The 21,471-nt window shown below is 49.1% G+C and overlaps 10 protein-coding genes across 10 annotated transcripts; 6 read left to right on the top strand and 4 right to left on the bottom strand.

The window, feature by feature from the left end:
- Positions 1-2,548: 2,548 nt before the first annotated feature.
- Positions 2,549-4,643, top strand: rglB (polysaccharide lyase family 4 protein; the record flags this gene model as incomplete). The annotated part of the gene is made up of 3 exons (XM_032089428.1): positions 2,549-3,212; positions 3,265-3,371; positions 3,423-4,643. The coding sequence occupies 3 exons, from the start codon at positions 2,549-2,551 to the stop codon at positions 4,641-4,643; spliced, it is 1,992 nt and encodes a 663-aa protein (XP_031942125.1).
- A 424-nt stretch (positions 4,644-5,067) lies between these two features.
- Positions 5,068-6,303, bottom strand: BDV37DRAFT_293491 (bile acid:sodium symporter family protein; the record flags this gene model as incomplete). The annotated part of the gene is made up of 2 exons (XM_032089427.1): positions 5,068-5,613; positions 5,698-6,303. The coding sequence occupies 2 exons, from the start codon at positions 6,301-6,303 to the stop codon at positions 5,068-5,070; spliced, it is 1,152 nt and encodes a 383-aa protein (XP_031942124.1).
- A 1,588-nt stretch (positions 6,304-7,891) lies between these two features.
- On the top strand, positions 7,892-8,547 carry BDV37DRAFT_282341 (uncharacterized protein; the record flags this gene model as incomplete). The annotated part of the gene is made up of 2 exons (XM_032087019.1): positions 7,892-7,943; positions 7,997-8,547. The coding sequence occupies 2 exons, from the start codon at positions 7,892-7,894 to the stop codon at positions 8,545-8,547; spliced, it is 603 nt and encodes a 200-aa protein (XP_031942123.1).
- Positions 8,548-9,527: 980 nt separating this feature from the next.
- BDV37DRAFT_102522 (acyl-CoA dehydrogenase family protein) lies at positions 9,528-11,564 on the top strand (the record flags this gene model as incomplete). The annotated part of the gene is made up of 5 exons (XM_032078205.1): positions 9,528-9,561; positions 9,624-10,471; positions 10,532-10,757; positions 10,809-11,177; positions 11,227-11,564. The coding sequence occupies exons 2-5, from the start codon at positions 9,865-9,867 to the stop codon at positions 11,561-11,563; spliced, it is 1,539 nt and encodes a 512-aa protein (XP_031942122.1). The 5' UTR covers positions 9,528-9,561; positions 9,624-9,864.
- A 346-nt stretch (positions 11,565-11,910) lies between these two features.
- BDV37DRAFT_102572 (trimeric LpxA-like protein) lies at positions 11,911-12,899 on the bottom strand. The gene is made up of 3 exons (XM_032078208.1): positions 12,440-12,899; positions 11,991-12,388; positions 11,911-11,932 (listed from the first exon to the last, which is right to left on the bottom strand). The coding sequence occupies exons 1-2, from the start codon at positions 12,598-12,600 to the stop codon at positions 12,037-12,039; spliced, it is 513 nt and encodes a 170-aa protein (XP_031942121.1). The 5' UTR covers positions 12,601-12,899; the 3' UTR covers positions 11,911-11,932; positions 11,991-12,036.
- On the top strand, positions 12,857-14,357 carry BDV37DRAFT_102559 (uncharacterized protein). Its single transcript, XM_032078207.1, has 2 exons — positions 12,857-13,513; positions 13,564-14,357. The coding sequence occupies exons 1-2, from the start codon at positions 13,113-13,115 to the stop codon at positions 13,886-13,888; spliced, it is 726 nt and encodes a 241-aa protein (XP_031942120.1). The 5' UTR covers positions 12,857-13,112; the 3' UTR covers positions 13,889-14,357.
- Positions 14,184-16,186, bottom strand: BDV37DRAFT_102540 (uncharacterized protein). Its single transcript, XM_032078206.1, has 6 exons — positions 16,117-16,186; positions 15,676-16,059; positions 15,312-15,619; positions 15,116-15,249; positions 14,429-15,065; positions 14,184-14,375 (listed from the first exon to the last, which is right to left on the bottom strand). The coding sequence occupies exons 1-6, from the start codon at positions 16,127-16,129 to the stop codon at positions 14,328-14,330; spliced, it is 1,524 nt and encodes a 507-aa protein (XP_031942119.1). The 5' UTR covers positions 16,130-16,186; the 3' UTR covers positions 14,184-14,327.
- Positions 16,187-16,555: 369 nt separating this feature from the next.
- Positions 16,556-18,128, top strand: BDV37DRAFT_246370 (proteasome inhibitor PI31 family protein). The gene is made up of 2 exons (XM_032081755.1): positions 16,556-17,012; positions 17,092-18,128. Exons 1-2 carry the CDS (start codon positions 16,826-16,828, stop codon positions 17,979-17,981), a joined length of 1,077 nt encoding a protein of 358 aa, XP_031942118.1. The 5' UTR covers positions 16,556-16,825; the 3' UTR covers positions 17,982-18,128.
- Positions 18,129-18,361: 233 nt separating this feature from the next.
- BDV37DRAFT_246369 (serine/threonine-protein phosphatase) lies at positions 18,362-20,521 on the top strand. The gene is made up of 6 exons (XM_032081754.1): positions 18,362-18,781; positions 18,849-18,890; positions 18,977-19,082; positions 19,142-19,675; positions 19,725-19,797; positions 19,871-20,521. The coding sequence occupies exons 1-6, from the start codon at positions 18,620-18,622 to the stop codon at positions 19,941-19,943; spliced, it is 990 nt and encodes a 329-aa protein (XP_031942117.1). The 5' UTR covers positions 18,362-18,619; the 3' UTR covers positions 19,944-20,521.
- Positions 20,522-21,102: 581 nt separating this feature from the next.
- On the bottom strand, positions 21,103-21,360 carry BDV37DRAFT_282334 (putative homogentisate 1,2-dioxygenase; the record flags this gene model as incomplete). The annotated part of the gene is made up of 1 exon (XM_032087018.1): positions 21,103-21,360. A coding segment is annotated over one exon (258 nt), but the record flags the coding sequence as incomplete, so codon positions are not given.
- Positions 21,361-21,471: the final 111 nt, after the last annotated feature.

Below are 21,471 nucleotides of genomic sequence, written 5' to 3'. Positions count from 1 at the left end.
CCCCGCTTGAAGCGATCCAAGCTGATCATCCCTGTCCTCAGTATCCTTAGTTCATTCTGCTATAGACCCACAATCAGCTGGAGATTACTAAAGACATGGAGGTTCTTCCTGACGAGGGTTTCAATGAGCCAGTTCGACAGTCCTATCATTCTCTGAAACAGAGCGACTGAATGGTGGATCTGCTGCTGAATGCGTTTCATGCCAGCTTATCGAAGAGGCAGTCTCTCCCAGTCACGAATTCAACCGATATCTACCTCATGACACACCTTTAGCCATCATTCAACGAAAGCATACACTTGCATCCGCGGATTCCTTCGCTAGACCAAGACTTGATAGTTGAAACCAATAGGTTTTACATCCCCTTCTACCATATAGCCGCCGCACGGAAAGCATGGTTAAGGCATGTACGCCTCAAAGCTCAGAGAGCGACCATATCGGTGTGGCTCATGGTATTAACAACTCTACAGAATATCAAAATGCCAAGATATAATTGATCATGAATCAGTTTCAACTGTTCATGTATTCAAGTTCTTTTCAAGCTTAGTTCTAACATACAAGCGATTTTAACCCCTTACTTCCTGTGCTTTTGTTCCTTACATGACGGTGACGATATACAATTTCTCTGTTTGTATATGATATAACTCTAATCAGAGGTTATCATACATTGTTTTGTGATTCAAGCGCGGCTTCCAACTCAGCCGATGACTGCGGTGAGTATTTTTCGATGAATGGCCCATGCCTAGATAAAATCCAGAATTGTTAGTCACGGAATTTATTTTCGATAGACGAAGGAATGTTTACTTACCTCTATTCTGCCGGAAGATGGCAGATTCTGTGTAGCAGTATAAAGGCTACTATGATTGTAAGTAGCGTACTGTGATGCACCTCACCCCGGTCCTTTGGGGTGTCTTCTCGCAGTGCTCGTTTACCACTAACCTCGAGCTTAGGTGTTCCTCACCTGGGACGCCATGTAAGGAATCGATCAGATTAGACCGATATAGATATGCAAGAAGATAAGTATCCCACCAGAACTGATCGGTGCGGTGCGAACTGGTAGATTGATGATCTTGGTTAAGTCCTAACTAATTGAGCTGTTTGATAATGCTACTCCCCCCTTCCCTCCTTCCTTTCCTGACAGTACCAATGATCGCGTGGTATATCTGCCATCTGCTTAGTATCAGTCAATCGTTGCCCAATATTGAGACATTCTTGATGCGTGGAGTATATATTCTAGCTCGATTATCTTACTTTTTGTATCGAGTTAGATTATCGCCTCTAACACTTTGAGACATGCCCCATCTAGATAAAATTCATAGTTGTTAGTCACGGAAGTTATATTCGATGGACGAAGAAAGTGTATACGTACCACATGTGGTACAAGAGGGTGAAACCGAGCAGCACAACGGTTAAACCAGTTCCGATGACGGGATAATGACCGTCAAATCAGAAATTATCTGCTCCAAGAGAGCTTCGACCCTGCATTTCCCAAGTCTTCTGCGGACGTAGGGATATAAATTTTCCTATACATATGCCATGCCTAAGTAAGATTCCTAATTGCTAATCACGGAAGTTAACATTTAACTAATAGATTAAGGAGGTGTATACATACATTGATCTTGGGCAAAGTCCAGTAGCATGGCCGGTAAGGCCGTACCAAGTGTAGGGCATGTATGGGCAGTTTTAATCTGTAGTCTTGAGTCTCTTTATCCAAATATTTTCATCATTAGCTCTAGCGTCAGTGCCAGAACATGTAAGTGCTGAGTGGATCACTCAAGAAAGACAATAGCCAATGCAGCCCTCACGGCTGCGTAAAGATACAGGCGTTGTGCCTGAACAGATGTAAAATCATAGGTGCTGGTGTTCATTGCGTTACTGGTGTTTAGTTATCTTAGAAGAATACCACTAATGTATTCAGTAAGGAGTAAAGAGAGAGAGTATCTCATTAGGTATAGCATATTGCATCCAACACTCTGAAATGTCGTCGGATACAATGGCTACAGATCAAGAGCTTCAGAAAAGTAGTCCCTCTATATATCTGTCTATAGTATTCTTCTTCACTGGTCCATGAACATTCTTAGTTTTTTCATCTAATGAACACCCAATTCAACCATGCAGAGATGAATAATTCTAATCACAGCAGGTACTACAATAATTAACCAGCAGATGTGAAATTGGCTTCATTTAATATCCTCGGGTGAATGTGGTCCGAGCAGTTTTTCCATCAATCCGACGCTTGCAACTAGTGCAGTGTGGACTCCCCGCATTTGTGCCCCGGACTGATTGACTCTATTAACTGGTGCTTCTCCGGGGCTCCGCAATGGAGACGGTCCACATGGCCGTGAGTTTGGTCAAGCTTCATGCCCCTGGTCGGAATGGCGCCATGCCTTCGTCTAAATTAGCTCGTCTCGGGATAATAACCGCCGGCGGAGAACCCGGTGAAGGTTCTATGCTAGCTATAAATTCCCGGAATGTCCCTTCAGAGATGGAGGAAGTTGCCGTGTAGCGTGAATTGCTCAGCGGATAGCTACTAGACGTTGACTGTTACAATATGCGTCTTCGCACTTCCCTAGGCGTGGCGTCTGCCTGCGCCTCTGTTGCATCCGCAGCCCTAAAGGTCACGGAGGACAACAGCACAATCACCCTGACCAATGACCGACTAACATCCACCTTTGCCAAAGACAAGGGCCATGTCTCGGAGCTCTTCCTCGATGGCCAGGATCTCCTGGGCCCTATATCGGGTAGTACCGGTGTTGGTCCGTATCTGGATTGCTACTGTACGCCCTCCGGCTTCTACACGGCTGGCAGCACCAACCCCAGTATGGAGGTAGTGCAGGGAACCGACTCAACTGGCACCAAATACGCCGGTGTAATCCTAAACGACACATACACGCCGACAGGGCAGCACTTCCAGCAGTACTGGTTCCTCCGAGACGGCGAGACGGGCTTGCATACGTTTAGCCGGCTGGCATACTACAACGAGACGACGCCGTTCTTGCGCAACCTGCAAGAATTCCGAACCCTTTTCCGCCCGAATACTGAGCTATGGACACACCTGACATCTAGTGAGGCTCAGACGGCTCCCCTCCCCAGCAAGGACGCCATCGAGAACCAGGTCGTCGTGCAAGATGCAACCTGGCGCTTCAACAATACCCCGGACGATGCGTACTACACTCAATTCTCCGAGTATTTCACCAAGTATACCTTCTCTAATTGTAAGGCTTCTGTGGGAAATGGTGATATGCTGCATCGGCTAATTGGTAACAGTGTGGAGAGACAGCAGTGTCCATGGTTTATATGCCGATGGAACCAACTCGAACGGCACCACGTACGGAGCGTGGCTCGTCATGAACACCAAGGACACTTACTACGGTGTACGTTAGAAGAGCATGGCAGATTTCTAAACGCGCCGCTGACCAGCGTAGGGCCCCCTCCACTCAGACCTGACAGTCGACGGAATCGTGTACAACTATCTCGTGTCGAACCACCATGGAGAAGGCACGCCAAACATCACCAATGGTTTCGACCGCACCTTTGGCCCCCAGTACTTCCTCTTCAACGGTGGAAAGGGCTCTGCGGCGTCTCTGGACGATTTGCGATCGGAGGCAGAGTCCCTAGCGGACCCAGGATGGAACGCCGACTTCTACGACTCCATCGCCAAACATGTGATAGGGTATGCTCCCTCCAGCAAACGCGGCAGCGTACACGGACAGGTCAAGCTGCCCAAGGGTTCCAAGCGACCCATCGCAATCCTGACCGTAGATGGACAATACTTCCAAGACAACTCGGTGGAGGCCTCGTCGCATCAATACTGGGCCGAAATGGGCCAAGACGGATCGTTCCAGTTGGACCACGTCAAGGAGGGCAAATACCGCTTGACTGTGTTTGCCGACGGCATCTTCGGCGACTTCATGCAAGATGGCATCGAGGTGCAAGCCGGAAAGGCAACCAAGGTGCAGGAGACCTGGGAACAGGAGTCTGCCGGTGTTGAGGTCTGGCGACTGGGAACCCCGGACAAGTCCTCGGGCGAGTTCCTCCATGGCGTCGCCCCAGACCCCACACACCCACTGCACCCTCCCCAGCACCTCATCTACTGGGGAGCGTATGACTGGCAGCAGGACTTCCCCAACGGCGTCAACTATACCATCGGTAGCAGCGACCCGGCTGTCGATTTCAACACCGTGCATTGGTCGGTGTTCGGCCCGACGCCTGAAAACCCTGACGTCGAATATGACACCACCCACGACTGGACAATCAATTTCTCCCTGGACAAGAAGCAGCTGCAGCGACGCAAGACAGCCACGCTGACTATCCAGCTAGCCGGCGCGAAGACGGCAGCTGGCAATACGGACGTGTACAACGCGACTGAACCCTACGCGAATCTGGCGTTGGAGAGCTACATCAACGAGCAGCCGGAGCCACTCACTTTGCTGGTCGGTTTCAACCAGTCCAGCAGCTGCATCGTCCGCTCTGCTGTCAGCTGCTACCAGGTGCGCTCGCGCATGGAATTCCCCGCCGACTGGCTGAACGTGGGGAATAATGTGCTCACCTTGCATTTGCCTCGTGATGCCACGGACTACGAGACGGCCGTCCTCCCGGGGACGGTGTATGTCCAGTACGATGCACTGCGTCTTGAGCTGTCTTAATGTAGGTAGCATCGATGCGAGTACGAGTCGTCGTTGTACATAGTTATGCCCTGACAGGCTTTGGCGAGTGTGTAGTTGTATAGAGAAAATTAATTCAGTTACCAAACGATCCGCGAGGAATATGCTGTTGTACTCATGCGTTTCATAACACTAGTTGCTCAGTGGAACATTCAACTCTCACAGGTCGGCATACAACACTGCCTGAGCGAAAAATTTGCATAAAACATTGAACGAAGTCGACTGAATGCAGTGATTGTAATAAACCATGGCCTATATACTTATCAACACCAACAATATGCAAGGTAGAAGTCTAGTAACAGATGCAGAAGGTATTTTTACAAGCCTACCGATTCACAAACAGCTCGTAACATCATAACATCGGCCCACACCCAAACCAAGTAGCCTCGTCTCTCTGGCATGCAGTTCATTTCCCCTGGCCATCACACTCACTCTTAGCCGCTTCCCTCGACCTCTCCTCCTCTTCCAAAGAACCACACTCCCCCTCACGATCCGGATAAATCTTCCTGACCAACCACCCCCGAAAAACAGGCACCAAAAGCGACCCAAACGCAATCTGCAACCCCTGAAAGATAACCATGGGCAACTGGATCTTTGCCTTCTGCGACACATCCAGACCCGTGAAGATCAGATTCGCCAACGGGACGCCCATGGCGGGCGTCTTGGCCGGGACGCAGTACGCGACTGCGACGGTGTCTTCCCTCGAGAGCCAGAGGACGGACACCGAGACCGAGACGGTCAGCCAGACGAGGAACATAGCGATCGAGATGAAGACGACGAAGATGATGTTCGAGGACTTGACGGAGGTGAATACCTCTGAGCTGAAGGCTGCGTCGTAGGCTTGCCAGACGACGAGCAGGAGGCAGACGGAGCTTAGTTTGCTGAGTTTCCAGGTGGTGAAGACCTTGCGGACTGCTTTGGGGAAGAGGTGTTGGAGGATTTGGCCGATGAACTGGGAGTTTTTTTGTTAATCTTGGTGGTTTTCGGGTTTTTCTTTCTTTTTCATATGTGTGGGTTTGTGGTATGTGGTGCTTACCATAGGCACAAAGACGGATAATCCAATTTGTTTAAAGATACGCTTATAGATCGCCGCATAGTTACCCTGCTCCGAGGAAAGAAAATCGGTGTACCATGGATTCGGCAGACAGTACATCTGAATGAGCAGGGGCGTCAAGAAAGGCCCCAGGAAATTGCCGATGGTGGATTCGACCACCGTCAGGGCATCGTTGCCGTGCGCATTGCGCGTCATGACCACGTTGGAGGAGATGGTCGTCGGCACACATCCCATGAGAAGCAGGCCGATTAGTAAAGCCTCATCCATGAAGGCAGGGTTCGTTGCGCACAGCGACACGACGGCATAGACCGATGCCGAGGTGAAGAGGAAGCATTGTATCTGCACGAACAAGTGGACTTTCCAACGACTGTAGTTCTCGATCAACGCGCGCGTCGACAATGTACACCCCGTGATGAAGAAGATGATTGTGACGCAGAGATATGAAATCACGGTTTCAATTAGGTCCTGGTCTTTTGTCGGCGCTGGCGCCTGGGAGGCTATGAGGATGACGATGCCGATGCCGAATAGGAACCATTGCCCGAGGGCGATCTCGAGGATCTTGCGCCAGAGGGGTTCTTCTGCCGGCATGGCAGAAGGGGGAAACAATAAGACTAGGGCTTATTTTATATAGTTATATCTTTCTGAATGCATTGTTTGACGGGTTGGGCCTGGCCTGTCTTTTCCCTGTGGATCGCTGCGATATCGGCTGATTGTTTAGGCGATATATTCAGGAATCTTCCGAAGGCGTGAGATTTCCCGAAAAGGATTGGATTCAATTTCGTTCGCTCGGATATCGATTGATAAGGGCTGGCTCCACTGATAACGATAGGAGAATCAAGTCAAGTCTAAGAAGAGTTAACCCTAGTCGAGGGTAATGATGAAAAGGTCTAGCAGTTCTATGGTCATCCTCGTTGCCTCATCTAGATATTGAATGAGGTGATCAATCAAGCCTGCTCAATATAGTATACGACACTCGTTGATCAGCGTCGGTCCTATATTGAATGATAGATTCCACAGTAAGAAAGCCCTTAACTAGAGAACATTGCCCATTGAAGTGGACATTTCACTCCTGGATGTGTATATCAAGGCGAAGAAAGCCATCACGGGCTATAAATTGAAGTATATTCAGTATACAATACTAAGAACAGCCCAATGTCGTGACCACTTGGCAGTTCGGTATTGAACTTTAGCTGTAAGAAAACCCCAAGACAAGATTGTGATACTTTCCTTCAGTGATATATAGTTAAGATTAATACAAGGGAGGAGAGCACAAGAGGTCATTTCCATAGAGCTTCAACTTCATACATTGGTTCTTCCACTTTTATTACTTCAGTAGGTACCCTGGGCGGCTTAAAAACAATAAATGCCAGAATGTTAAGATACGATACCAGCTCGAAAATCAGTGTTCAAATATCGCGCTTGACATTATAGGAAAGCCACCGACTTATTCAAGATATGGAAAAGCACTCTCAATAAGCTCTTGCATCTTTTCTGCCTCGTATAGAGCACTGCCCTTCTCCTCCCAATTGACATAAAGAACCGTCAAGGGCATCTCCTCCCGATCATGCTTAGGAGGACAAACGCTAGACTCGATAATGACGAAATCCATGACCCCTGAAAGGGATTCATCCACTTGGTCGAAGAAGACAGTGGCTGGTGATTCCTTTCCCATCCGGGGAGGCCAGTAATGGGCGATGGTTGGCCTTTTGGTGCTGTGGATAGCCGGGAAGATGTCTGCAGGACGGGAAGAAAGTGCAAGGGTTAGCTTTGGTAATTATAGGTAGATGGGGAAGATAGGGAAATAGAAAAATATACTGGTCGACCATGTAGACAGGCATGTTGAATATATCAGGATCCAGCTTGGTATATTGAAGGAGTTTTGTTGGTTCTGACTGTAGAGGGTAGCCACAACCAAACTGTGGGTTTGGCAATTTTGGGGGTTGTGGTTTGGCTAGACTCTATCAGTGAATTCAAGCCATGGGGGATTCTTATGTTTCTCTTCTCGACAACCGTCCTATGAACACAAATCTCCGTCTACCTCCACGTCTATCTTTTGAGCTTCAGCTACAAGATCACAATCCAAACAGAATCATTCGAATAGCGTAATAACGTTCCAGATACCTCCTGGAGAACGACCCTCTCCACTTCAACCCTTGCAAACGACGTGAGTTGGGATATGGCGCGTACCAAGAACGAACCGAAGGCAAAGCGAGCTGGAGAAGCCAAAGGTATATCAAGCCCTGCATAAGCGCACTGGCAGACATCTGCTGATACTGGACAGAAATGTCTGCAGAGCCGTTCGACCGCATTCAGAACCTCGCTCAGCACCCCCAGCCGGTGGTTGAAAATCCTCCACTAGGCGACTCTTCCACGAATCAGAAATCGGCCATGTCCTCTACTATCTCACAATCCCCCGCAGAAATCTCAGCTGGCACAGAATGCCACCACCCGTTTGACGGAGAGCTGGTTAAATGGACCATCCAGCAAGAGCACTTTGAATCGGCCTTGGCTCTGCGAACAATCATACACGATTTCGGGCGAATGATTGAGATCTGTAACTTGAAGTTGCAGCGATTGGAGGCGACCGGTCTGGGATTCTGGGAACAACAGGCTATAGATCTGGAGTCTCGTGTGCAGGTCAAGACAGAGCGCCCGACGCCTTTTTCGTCGGCTAAACCGTCCGCAAAAAGACAAGTCTCACCAGCGTATGGCATGAGGGGTGGGCATTCGAAAAAGGCCCGATTTAGGCCTCGTCATAGGGGTCCCAGAATTCTCGAATTGACAAGTAATGAGGAGCCTTTATATCAACGGCAACGATATCCCTTCGTGTGATCTGGACGAGTTTCAATGCAGAATATTGCTCTACCAGAGGTCAAGCTCATAGAAAGGATGTCTAGTCAAAGGAACTAGAGGCGGATTATGCTCATTTCGCGTTATGGGTTGCTAATGTTCTACATTTCCTCAGTGGTACTACTACAGTACAGAAAATTAAAGTCTAGTATAAGCTATTCTAGGTCTGACCCAAACCCTCGATAGAGTTTCGCTCATTTCAAATAAATCAACAGCCACGAGTGGGATTTTTTTTTTTTTTTTTTTTTTTTTTTTTTTTTTGATTTTTTTTTTTTTTTTTTTTTTTTTTTTTTTTTTTTTTTTGGAAAAATAGATTATACTTCGTATCTACAGTCTAGTACAATCCAACCCAGCAGGAAAAAGAAATGCGACATCGTCCGTGACATTAAGATACGACCGTCTATTACCACCTTCATCAGTTTCACCTGACCAGAAACGGCCTTTCATAAAGGCAGGAATACGAGATGGTGTCCGTGCCCAAGGTCCAGTACCTTGTCAATGAGATTAAGAGGTGTTATATAGCCAATCGAGCAACCGCACGGATCAAAAGCCGAGCGTTGGCAGGCCAAGTGCCGGTGGAACGTCAGCATTGCCACGTTGTATTTCTTTGAAACTACTGCGTAGGTTTATTCCAACACATTTTTCGTTGTTAACCAACAGGACACACTATTTCTCCTAATCTGGGCGGATATGTTTAGGGTCAAGGTAAGACAGGTGACTTCCGAAATCAGTAACGACCACATGATATTCTAGACCCTAGACCTGGTTGGAGAATGGAGATGGAGACGTGGTCTGATGGATCTGAGATCGCCACCGGACTAGATTCAGGTGGAGCCTAAGATTAGTGATCAGGTTCCCCCTTGGAATTAAACTGAGCTTCGGCGGATTTAGCCGAGGTAGACCCATTCACAAGACAAATGGTTGGTGACCACGAGAACAGGAGAACAAGGGATGTAAACACCCTTGAACAGCGCACATCGGACAGCCATGCTTCAGGTATGTAGTTCTACAAGGATCAGGACAAATCAGAATAGAGATATTCTAATCGTCGGCTGAAGATCCTAATATTTCGTTCTCGAGTCGCATACACTCGGCCCCGGATCGGTAAATCGGCTTACCGCAAGAGGCAGAAGCCTCGGTAAAATCTTCGTCTGTAATGAGGTTCCCATGATTGGCACACCTGTATAAGACTATTATAGAATGGCAGACCTTTCCCCGCAAAAAGAGTTTTAGTTCTTCCCCCCCCAGAAATAACTCCCGTTCAGTGTGGTGGGCAAGAAACCAAAAGACAGAATCACCATGTCGAAAACATTCTCGCGCGCCGAGGTCGCCAAACACGCCTCCGAAGACTCCCTCTGGTGTATCATCGATCACCGCGTCTACGACCTCACAGATTTCCTCGACGCCCACCCCGGCGGTAGCGTCGTCCTCGCCCAGGTCGCCGGCCAAGATGCGACCGCCGAATTCTACAACCTCCACCGTCAAGAAGTCCTCGAGAAATACCGCGATGAGCTCTGCATCGGAACCGTAGAAGGCGAAACCCCCGACATTGCGCCCCGCGAACCCGGCAGCCTCAGCGAAGTCCCCTATGCCGAGCCCCTCTGGCTGCGTAAGGATTTCAAAAACCCCTACTATAAGGACAGCCATCGTCGCTTGCAGCGCGCCGTGCGCGAGTTCACCGATCGTTATATCTACCCCGAGGCGCAGGAGAAGGAGAAGGATGGCACCTATATCAGTCAAGAGTTGATCGATCGCATGGCGGAGGCTGGCATTTTGGCTATGCGCTTGGGCCCCGGAAAGCATTTGCATGGTCGCAAGTTGCTGGGTGGTGCTGTTGATGGAAAGGAGTTCGACTATCTGCATGATTTGATTGTTTCGCAGGAGCTGAGCCGGGCGAACGCCAGAGGTGGGTTCATTCTTCGGTGTTTACTGTCATAGCGAGGTACTGGATACTAACGGTTGGCAGGCTTCTCGGACGGAAACATGGCTGGTATGGCTATCAGTTTGACCGCCGTTCAGCAGTGGTTGCGCAATGTGCCTCTTCGCGACCAGATCACCGACGAGGTTCTGTCGGGCAGAAAGAAGATGTGTCTTGCCATCACCGAAGCTTTCGCTGGTAGTGACGTGGCTGGACTGCGCACCACGGCGACAAAGACTCCAGATGGCAAGCACTACATTATCAACGGCACCAAGTACGACCCCTACCATTTATACAGTCACAACATGAGCTAACCATCCTGTAGGAAGTGGATCACCAACGGCATGTTCGCCGACTACTTCGTTGTGGGCTGCAAGACTGAGAAGGGCTTCTCCGTGATCCTGGTCCCCCGCGGCGAGGGCGTCGAGACTAAGCTGATCAAGACCTCCTACTCGACTGCCGCCGGTACGGCATACATTCAGTTCGAGAACGTCAAGGTTCCTGTTGAGAACCTGCTGGGCGAGGAACACAAGGGCTTCATCGTCATCATGAGCAACTTCAACCACGAGCGTTTCATGATGGCCTGCGGCACGATCCGCATGGCCATGACGGTGGTCGAGGAGTGCATGAAATGGTGCAATCAGCGTATTGTCTTCGGCAAGAAGCTGATTGAACAGCCTGTGATGCGACAAAAGTAATGACCACCCCCTCTTCAGAAAGAATGAAATGCTAACCATAGACAGACTCGCCCGAATGATCTCTCTCTGCGAATCCAACCAAGCTTGGTTGGAATCCATCGCTTACCAAATGTGCAACATGACCTACAAGGAACAAGCGACGCATCTGGGTGGCCCCATCGGCCTGCTCAAGTCTCACGCAACCCGCGCCGCGCAGGAGATCGCTGAGCAAGCGACGAACATCTTCGGTGGTCGTGGTCTGACCCAGACGGGCATGGGCAAGGTCATCGAGATGTTCCATCGCACGTACAAGTTCGACGCCATCTTGGGTGGAACGGAGGAGATCCTGGCCGATTTGGGCGTACGACAGGCTATGAAGAAGTTCCCTAAGGCGATGCTGTAAAATATGTACTTCAGGATTTAGATACCATAAAATTTCGTTATGCCGTGAGATATGGCTTCTCTAGCATTTTCCTGTACGCCTGTACGAGTCTGGTAGAATATCACTAGTTACTATTCCCTTTATCATGGGGGCCCTCAAACACCCCAGTATATTTCAAGCAATGGATTTTATCGCACTGCCCATAACTCGACTCGACAGAATAGTCATGAAAGCGTTCTCTCATACAAAAATACCCACAAACGCCCAGTTCCTGCTTGAAACCTCCTCTTCCCATCATTGATTCGATTGCTGCTCCGGATCCATACTCGTCTCAATTTTCCTAATCACCCGTGCCGGATTTCCAGCAACGAAGTGAAAAGGTGGCACATCCTAGTGGCAAGTTAGCAATCTACCATAGCAATGATGAGAAAGAAAAAGAAAGACATACCCTGGTAACAACGCTCCCAGCACCAACCGTACTCCCCCGTCCAACCCTAACACCCGCCAAAATAATCACTCCCGCCAATCCAAACATCATCTTCAATATGCACTTCCTTCCCCGCCTCCGGGCCCTCGAGCCCGCGTCGCACAGCAGGATCCATCGGGTGCGTGGCACCATAGATGCTAACATTGGGGCCGAATAGGACGCGTTCCCCGATTGTCACAAGACAGGTATCCAGGACGATCAAGTTGAAGTTGAGGAATGTCCCTTTTCCGACCTTGAAATTGAGACCGTGGTCGACTGTGATTGGGGGGTCGACGAAGGGGTCTGTATCTTTGAATTGATCTTCGTCTTCTTTGGCATCCGCGAGAGGGGGTGGGAGAGGACGGGTATCCCCAATTATACTAGATGTCTATTGGTATATATCGCAAAGTGCAGAGATCAAACAAGCATACTCTCTCCATAGTTCCACCCTGCGCCGTCTAGATACTTGTCCGGCTTCGTTGAACTGCTGACATGCTAATTTGCATCGTTCGCGGTTGGCTTGTAGATCCTCGTCCCAGGCCCAGTATAGCTCGCCACTGAGCATTTTCTGCCATTCTTTGGAGGTGGTCATCGTGACTGTATAATGTCGGTGGTAGAGAGGTGTAGGTGATGAGAATCAAGGTTTGTCTAACGTAGGGATGTCCTTATATCTATATTATTATGCAGAGGATACTCCACCGAGGATCGGACTTGACCGGGTTGGAAGAATTGCTCAAATCGGCAGTGAGTGCAGGTTGACACTTTTACTGTATTAGGAAAGTAAGGCAGTCACTTGGAGTTAGCGTAGTGATTGATCTAACCTAAAGTGAGCTAGCTTGTAGCCCTGCAGCTCTTGGCGCTCTTGGCGTTTTCACTTTCTTTACTTAAATGAGTATCTTGGAACTAAATCCATGTGGCGATGACCCTCATCTGACCTTCGTTCTCACAAGTTCATCGTATTTTCTGTAATGGGACTTCTTGCTGCTGGAGACTCGGCTGGCTTACATGATGGCAAGCCAGGAAACCAAGGTATATAACTCAGCGGGGCGCCTGGTCTACCTTTGATCTAACGCATATCTTGAATCAACCACGTGTCGATCTCATATGGCGATGTCTGTGCCATCATTGACAGTGTCATCAAATACCTTTCCATGCGCCACGGGGCTGGTTAATGTCTCCAAACCACCACATGGTACATTTGAAAGTCATGCTCGTTACAGCCCACCTCAGGACTTCACGCGAGCATTATACATTCCTCGCCATGACTCAATGACTTCCCATCTCCCTGTGTATAATGTTGCCGCGAGCTATCGGGATTCCACTAGAGATACGGTCTTCGGTAGTTATCTCCACTCGGCCAAGCTGAGTTATATGGATAAGCCTCGGGGTGACGACATGAACGCGCGGGTGGAATATCTGGTCGACGCCAGCAGAACGGACGAAGTTGTGGAGCTGCAAATTCAGCGCAGAAGCTTGAGCCAGAGCGACGACGTCAAAGCCAATGCGTGGGTGCTGTCTTTTCATTTTCAGAGAATGCCAACGCTAACCTTGCTAGTTTCATTGCCTCTGGTAGCGCCGAATTCTTTCTTGTGACCGATCAGGGCGAACACGCCAGTGGTCCGATGACAGCATCTTTTCCCATCGAACCAAGTGTGAGAGGAGAATACAAAGTCCCGCATCCTTATTTCACATGGCGTCTCCCAAGACACAAAGAGACACCCTGGAAATTGGTTCAATGGCAAGTCCACCCAGGACCAAACAGTCTGTTCCGCTACACCTTGGTCAATCTTGATGAACCCGAGATACTCGCAATTTATATTCATGTTGGCATTGTGGTGGCTACCTATAGACTTCAGCGAAGGTGTGCTCTTGCTCCCTGAAAGTGGTGGGCAGGAGCAGGAAGCTGTTGTGATAGCGAGCTTGTTGACGATGTTGCAACGGTTACGTGAAGAAAAATCGATGCACCCTATCAGGGACAGCTCAACTTCAAACTTAGCGAGGAAGTTTGTTTCCAAGCTGCGCCTGCATTAACCACACGGCTGAGAGCATGAAAGTCTCAACGTGCGACTAAGACTATATGAGAGATATGTGGGTTAGCCAGGAGTGATACTGCCTCCGTCAACAGCTTCTTCACCTTATATTCATTTTCCTGTTTCTTTGTCATTTTATTTCTCATTTCTTGATCTCTCTCTTCATTCACTTGTCTTGTACACTAAGGTACGGAGAGTATTATCATCAAAAGCTTCCAGTATCTTCTCGCGTCTGGCAGCGTTGTATTAGAAATCATTTATCTCAGGATATAACAACCAATTCAGGTTTTTAAATGATAAGATAGTCATGTTGTCGTGCAATTCCAGGACAATGAGTCTGAGCAACGTTAGTGGGGCTCGAGGAAGCGGATTTTTAAGCAGACAACCTACAAAGCTTGTCCACGAGATATTTCTATCATCATCGGGTGTTTGGGCAGCACGAGCAGCCCATACCTTCTCTAAAAGATCTCGAGGCACTGGGTTGCGAACCTCAGATCTCTTTTCAATCTCTTTGAATCGGGATAGAATGTAATACTGTGAATGCGGTGCAAGGGAGTCTGCGCCTGCCATGAAGAGAGGTAAAATGAGCAGCTCGACCAGTGGACAGTCCGAAGGTATGGTTGCGGTTGCATCCAAGATCCGAGCCACACAGTCTTGTATGTCCGGGCTTTTCGCCGGACGAAGATCGTCTAGTAAGCGAAGGATGCGTAGTATGCATGCGAACCGGAAGGCCTCCGCCACAGCCAGCCAACGAGGGTCACTACTAGGGTATATCTTCTCTTTGCTATCCCATGCGTATAGCTTGTGCTTGGCCACGAGCATGGCTATCTGATATTCATCCCATGTAAGCCACCCCAATGTGTGCTCTTTGGACTTTTCCAAAATGCCACCAATAATCAGGAACACTTCTCGAGGACATCCGTTCACCATCTCGAATGTGTTTTCACTTGCACATGCAACCAGTTCTCGGATATCTTGAGAGAAGCAGAGGCGTTCTGGACCCGCAAAAGCGCGGATAATATCAAGCCTTCAAGGAATTAGTACGCATCGAAATACTGGGCTGTCCAAATACCATACCAGGCAAGGTTGCCCAGAAAGAACACGGCCCGCTGACGGTGACCGCTTAGTCCCTCGGAAATCAATAGCCGCTTGCAGACGGACATAGCCCCTGTTATATGGATCCCATGAGTCGAAATTCCGGATTCGGCTATCTGTATTAAACGGTCAGGCTCTCAGAATGGAAGGGTAACACTCTCTGTCCTCAGCCACACACATCATGAAGTAATAAAATCTGAATTATGGCAAGAACGGCATCTTGCTCATCCTCCAGCAAAGTTAATGCTTGACTCCTACGGATCTCTTCACTGAGAGCCCGTATAGCTTTCATGCGATATTCTACCGCAGTGGCTTCGTGCATCGTTTGGTTCCCCGTCAATTGCCCGAGATGTGAAGCTGAAAAGCCAAGCACAGCGTATAGTAAACCAATTTGCTTTCGGGCTAAAGGAAGGATATATAACCGATATGGGTTGTCGGTCTCATTACCAATCTCGGAGATCTGATGAGGGCATATAAACTTGTCATCTGGACGAGGTCATTACCATGTTTGTGAAGAATTCATGAGTAAAGACTACACTTACAATGAGTGAGAAGTGTCTCGGTTTCAGGCAATCTAAGTATCTCCGCGATGTCGTTGGATATCTCTTGCGTATCCGTATCGGGTTTGTCCGTGCGTGGTGACGGGTGAGCTTCTTCCGCGGACGTCAGAGCCGCATTCATGGTTCCTGGAGTTTGCTGCTGATGGATGCGTTGCTCTATATTTCCTCTGTGCGCTGCATTCCGAGGTCTTTGAGTGCTCACCGGTATCCGGGCGCCTTTCCATTTTCCTCGACTAGCAATACCACAAAATCTGAACTGCTCCGGATACCCTCCACATACTAGACCCTTTGATATGCAGCGCTGACAATTGGGACGTGCACGATCACACTTTCGACACTTCTCCCTGCATGTCAAGCATGCAGGCCCTACGTTGTAGTATTATGTCAGGCCGATCCTTTGGACAGAGAATCACTGTTACGTACCGACCCGGGGCATTTCCACCAATCTACCTGGATATGTGATTGGATGGCATCACCCAGAGCATGCTTCGCCAAGTGGAGTTCGTGAAAGGTTCGGATGTATCGTGCAAGGTCTGTGTCCCGATGAGTTCAAACTTCATGATAGGCTGAGATCACATGCTGGCCGTTTTGCCTCATCGGGTATTTTGTGGGGCCGCCAATCAATTGACTCTCTCGGTATCCGATGGTAGACACCTTAAGTAGAGCCTCGATTAACCAGAGCTTTGGTTTTGTAGCGCCTTTGTTGAGTTTTTTGCGATACGCTAGCAAGATAGCTTCAAGTTCTCACTCCATGCTTACTGTTTCAGTTCGAATGGACAACTCTTGCTCCATCTGTCTTGGCTGGGGTGTGGTAGGTGAATGAATCATAAGACCGTCAGTATGAAGATTTCGTTACAGCAGCTTAGTCTACTACTCATATCATGGAATAGTGCTCGAATGTTGCGTAGCCTTTGAGATCTTGGAAAAGTGTGCATGTATGTCTGGTCTAGATCGAGGAACAAAACACGCCGTGGCAGGTCGACCTTACTGCCTTCGGCTTAGCGCGGGCGTACAATCTACTTATCAACACGTGAAGGCCGCGATAGCGCTTCTGCCTTCCCACATCATCATCGCGACCTAATATACTAGTATCTACCAACTTCTGCATCGTTTGAACCAACGAATACTCAATATGGCCGGAAATATAGACATCTTACGGGCCGAGAATGTTCTGGACCTTTCCCAGAAGGCTCTACAGGGAGACGGAAATGTGGAATACAGTCTCAAGACTCCGTACGAAGCGGTTGCGCTCATCGGCCATGCATGTATGCTGGCTGTCAACTTTCGTCTTGTGGGCCTTGGCGAAGAACACACGATAGGTTTGTGTTTTTCGGTTCTTTCTTATGCGGTTACTTTCCTTCCTTTCTCTGCTCCTTGCTGATATTTTAGAACCACCAGAAAGCTCCTCGGACAGCCCATCTCTTCCTCCAGGATGGAACGCAAACGATACCTTCTCCTTCCGTTATGCTCATTCGCAGTCTTCGATGCAGTATCTGCTCAAAGTCAGCCGGATAGGAAATAATGCCCTTGTTTTCGCCCTGGCACTGGGAGATGACAAAACCACTTCCTTTGACCTTCCGGTCAAAGACTTCATTTCTACGTCCTCTTTGCCTGTTTCATCAACAACCGAGTCAAACGCCACTCTCCGTGAAGTGTTCATATCTACACCGCGCTTGACTGATTTGATTGGGCTATTCAAGATAAACGTGATCCAAAAGCTCGCTCCCGGATTATACAAGGAAGGATATGAGGCCACGAGTCGGTCAGTACGGGAACAGCCACAAGAGAGACCCCCGCGACGCGACCCATTACGAGATGATCAACTCCCACAGCCCGCGCGCCCGTATCCATTTGACGACCCCCTGGCGACAGCGCCTCGGCGACCAGTTCCTCCGGGAGACTTTGCACCACCCGGATTCGAGGATGAGTTCGAAATCCAGAGACCGCCTCGCGGATTTCCTCCCGGCATGGGAGGCAGAAACCCGCTCAATATTGGAGATCGAGATCTGTATCCTCCTGGACTAGGTCCTCATGACCCTCTCAGAGGGGGCATTGGACCAGGACTTGGCGGAGGCGGAGGTGGAGGTATGCACCCAACTTTTGATGATCCTCTATTCGGCGGCCCCCAAGGGGGAGGATATGATCCGCAGGCGCCGCCCGGGGCCCGATATGACCCTGTCGGGCCAGGATTTGGAGCACCTTTCGGGCAAGGGCGCGGGCCCTCCGGAGGACGTGGCGCCGGCGGAGGCGGATTTGGCGGGTTTGGGTTTGGCGGTGACATCATCTAAGCGCGCGGTTAAGCTCCTTGTCGGTCTAACTTAGTCGGGCAGAAAACAGATTCTACGACATGATGACAGATTGGGAGACAATAATTGCCTCCGGTAATGAATTTGTAACGAAGGATTATGTATTTTAATGGTACAGCTCACTGAATATTATCTCAGTCCCACGGTTGTGCAAAAGCCTTGAACACTTCGTAATTCTGCGCAAGTAGAGGTAGAGATTTCCAGATGTGGCGGGGTTGGCGATGCTTTGGAGATCCTGGGGGAATTGTGGCTGGTGGTTTGCGGCCTGAGTGCAGTGTGGCGCACGGACCAACCACAGCGCAGAGAGGCAGCGACCAAACCTGCACGGCCAGCACCAAACCTCAGTCCAAACCTCCCTTCCACTCTTCCTCCTTCCCCTCCAACCCTCATTATCAACTTCATCCCCATCTACACAACCACCACCGTCGCAATCGGTGTTTGTCCTATTAGAATTTATTTCAGTTCTCCAATTCTGTTGTTCCTTTAATTTCTTGTATTTTCCTCTTACACGTCACCCTCACCGACAGCCTCACGAGACCCGCCCACTCAGTGTTCCGCCCCTCCTCGCCCACAGCCATCCGAGCATCCTACCCTTAACGCATTGTCTGGGATCACTCTAAATGGACAACAATATGGAAATCGATACTGCGCGGTCCCCCGAGCCCCACCGCCTGTCGCCGACGTCTGACCCTGGGTCGATACCGACACTGGACGGATGGATTGAAAATTTGATGAGCTGCAAGCAACTAGCGGAGGAAGACGTGCGGAGACTGTGTGATCGGGTGTGTTGCTGTCCAGGGTTTACAGACTGTGGTGCGGGTTGTGGGTGAGACTAATTTTGGGATACAGGCAAGAGAGGTGTTGCAGGAAGAATCCAATGTGCAACCAGTTGTACGTGCCTTTGTTTTGATTTTGTGTTCTCCCTTCCTCGCGAGCTGAGCGACGCGACCGGTCGGATGTTGACTTGGCCATTACAGAAATGCCCAGTGACTGTGTGCGGTGATATACACGGCCAGTTTCACGACTTAATGGAACTGTTCCGCATCGGAGGCCCGAATCCAGACACAAACTATCTGTTTATGGGTACGTTCCCGTGTCGGGGTCTTTGGCTGGTCCCTCTAACCCTCCTTGCCTTTTGCTAGGTGACTATGTCGACCGTGGTTATTACTCCGTAGAGACCGTTACCCTCCTTGTTTGCCTTAAAATCCGTTACCCCCAGCGCATCACCATCCTCCGTGGAAATCACGAGTCCCGCCAGATTACTCAAGTATATGGATTCTACGACGAGTGCTTGCGTAAATATGGCAACGCCAATGTCTGGAAATACTTCACGGATCTTTTCGATTACCTACCCCTCACCGCACTCATCGAAAACCAGATCTTCTGCCTCCACGGCGGCCTGAGTCCGTCGATCGACACGCTTGACAACATTCGGTCCCTGGATCGGATCCAGGAGGTCCCCCACGAGGGACCGATGTGCGACCTGCTGTGGAGTGACCCCGACGACCGATGTGGCTGGGGAATCTCGCCCCGTGGTGCTGGATACACCTTCGGGCAGGATATTTCGGAAGCATTTAATCATAACAACGGCTTGACTCTGGTTGCACGAGCACATCAGCTTGTAATGGAGGGATATAATTGGTCGCAGGATCGGAACGTGGTCACAATTTTCTCCGGTAGGTGCCTTGATGCTTCGCTTTCAGGTCATAGCTAATACGCGTTTAGCGCCGAATTATTGCTACCGCTGCGGTAACCAAGCCGCGATTATGGAGATTGATGAGCATTTGAAGTATACATTGTACGTGACACTTCGTTCTCTGAATTCTTTTTTTTTTTTTTTTTTTTTTTAGCTAACCGTTGTCGTTCGGTAGCCTACAATTCGATCCCTGCCCCCGTGCGGGCGAGCCAATGGTCTCGAGGCGTACCCCCGACTATTTCCTGTGATTGAATGTGATAGACTTCTCACCTCTGGCAAGATGAGGTTCTCCGACCCTTCGAGAGGGCTCCTAGGATTTGGAACTGCAGACGCGACGGTCTGCCTAGATAATTGTATGTCTGTTTTCTGGGCCGTGTTGATACCATTCATGAAAATAAAAAGACATTCGCAAGAGTTTTGTTTTATCCTGCGTTTTGCGGTGGCTCCTTCTCAGAGTAATGGGGTTTTTCCGGGCAGCTTCTTGGATACAGGCGGTTATGGTTTGATGTTAGAACTTTTACCAGATACACCGCATTATGAACCGAGGCTGGGTCTGTGTGGATTACGTCCTCTAGAATAACCGGGGAGGTGGACAATAATGAATTCTATGGCGATGGTTCTATCACAATCATAAGAGTATAACACAGGGTCACGTGTGTCTTTGACACTGAAACTTAAAGTATTGCGTGAAGCCATTCAGCTTATGTGATTTTTCTTTATGCCTGCATTGTCTGGCTTTTTTCGTCAAGGTATATGCTACTAGTACCAACATGGACCGCTTTTGATTGAAATTCTTGTATAGCACCAGGCAATATATATAGTCGATCGATTTCCCCAAATAGCCTGAGCTGTCGGGAAAAGACAGACTAACATTGGTAGCATTATAGAACCAAACACGTATTGGCAGAGGTTCAGCAATCTAAGCATAATTTCGAATGCTCAAAATACGTACCATAATATTGATACACCCATGAAATATTATAGAACAAGTCTCTCAGCAAAGAAATGCCAAGCAAAAGGCTGTCGCTGAGCTCTAACCCGAAGCTCCCGAAGGAAGAGGTGCCAGTGGAGCTGTCCGTCCTTCCTAGTGCTCACTACTGAAGGTTCCCCCTCCTTCAACCGTCTCCTACTCAGTACATTTCCCTCAACAAAAGAGCTACTACGCCACACACACACTACAACCAACAAAGACCCCACCACCACATCATTCAAAGGACATGTATTGCTGTACACCCATGCACCTCTAGACACAACAAAGAAACAACATCCCAAAAAAAAAAAAAAAAGAAAAGAAAAGAAAAGAAACAAACACACAATCGCTCAACCCAGCACCAATCATGAATGCTCAATCAAAACAAACAAACAAAACAAAACAATGGTAGCATCATAGCTCATACCAATACATCTCTACACTTTCAACCCACTCGCCTTCTTCGCCAAAAGCGCCTCCACCTCATCCTTGTGCTTCGAGAAGTTATCCACCAGATTATCCCACATGGCCGGCTCATGCTCGTGGCGCTTCTGGCTGTTCCACGCGTAGTCGGTGATGGTGAAGGCGCGGGACGACTCGAACATGATGGCGATGGATGCCTCCGAGATGCGCATCACCGGTGGTGGGGCCTCGGAGGCTGCTTTGAATTCTTCGTAGGCGACGCCGTGGGGGACCACTTTTTCTCTGAGGTTAGTGGGGGTGTCTCGTTTTTTTTTTTTTTTTTTTTCTTTTTCCTTTTCTCTTGGGTGTGGGGAGAATGACTTACTGCCGCATTCGAAGGAGAT

Source organism: Aspergillus pseudonomiae (assembly GCF_009193645.1).
Source record: "Aspergillus pseudonomiae strain CBS 119388 unplaced genomic scaffold BDV37scaffold_27, whole genome shotgun sequence".
In the NCBI taxonomy this organism is placed as follows: Eukaryota; Fungi; Ascomycota; class Eurotiomycetes; order Eurotiales; family Aspergillaceae; genus Aspergillus; species Aspergillus pseudonomiae.
The sequence above is the reverse complement of the archived record's forward strand: the minus strand, read 5'-3'. Positions and strand labels throughout refer to the sequence as shown.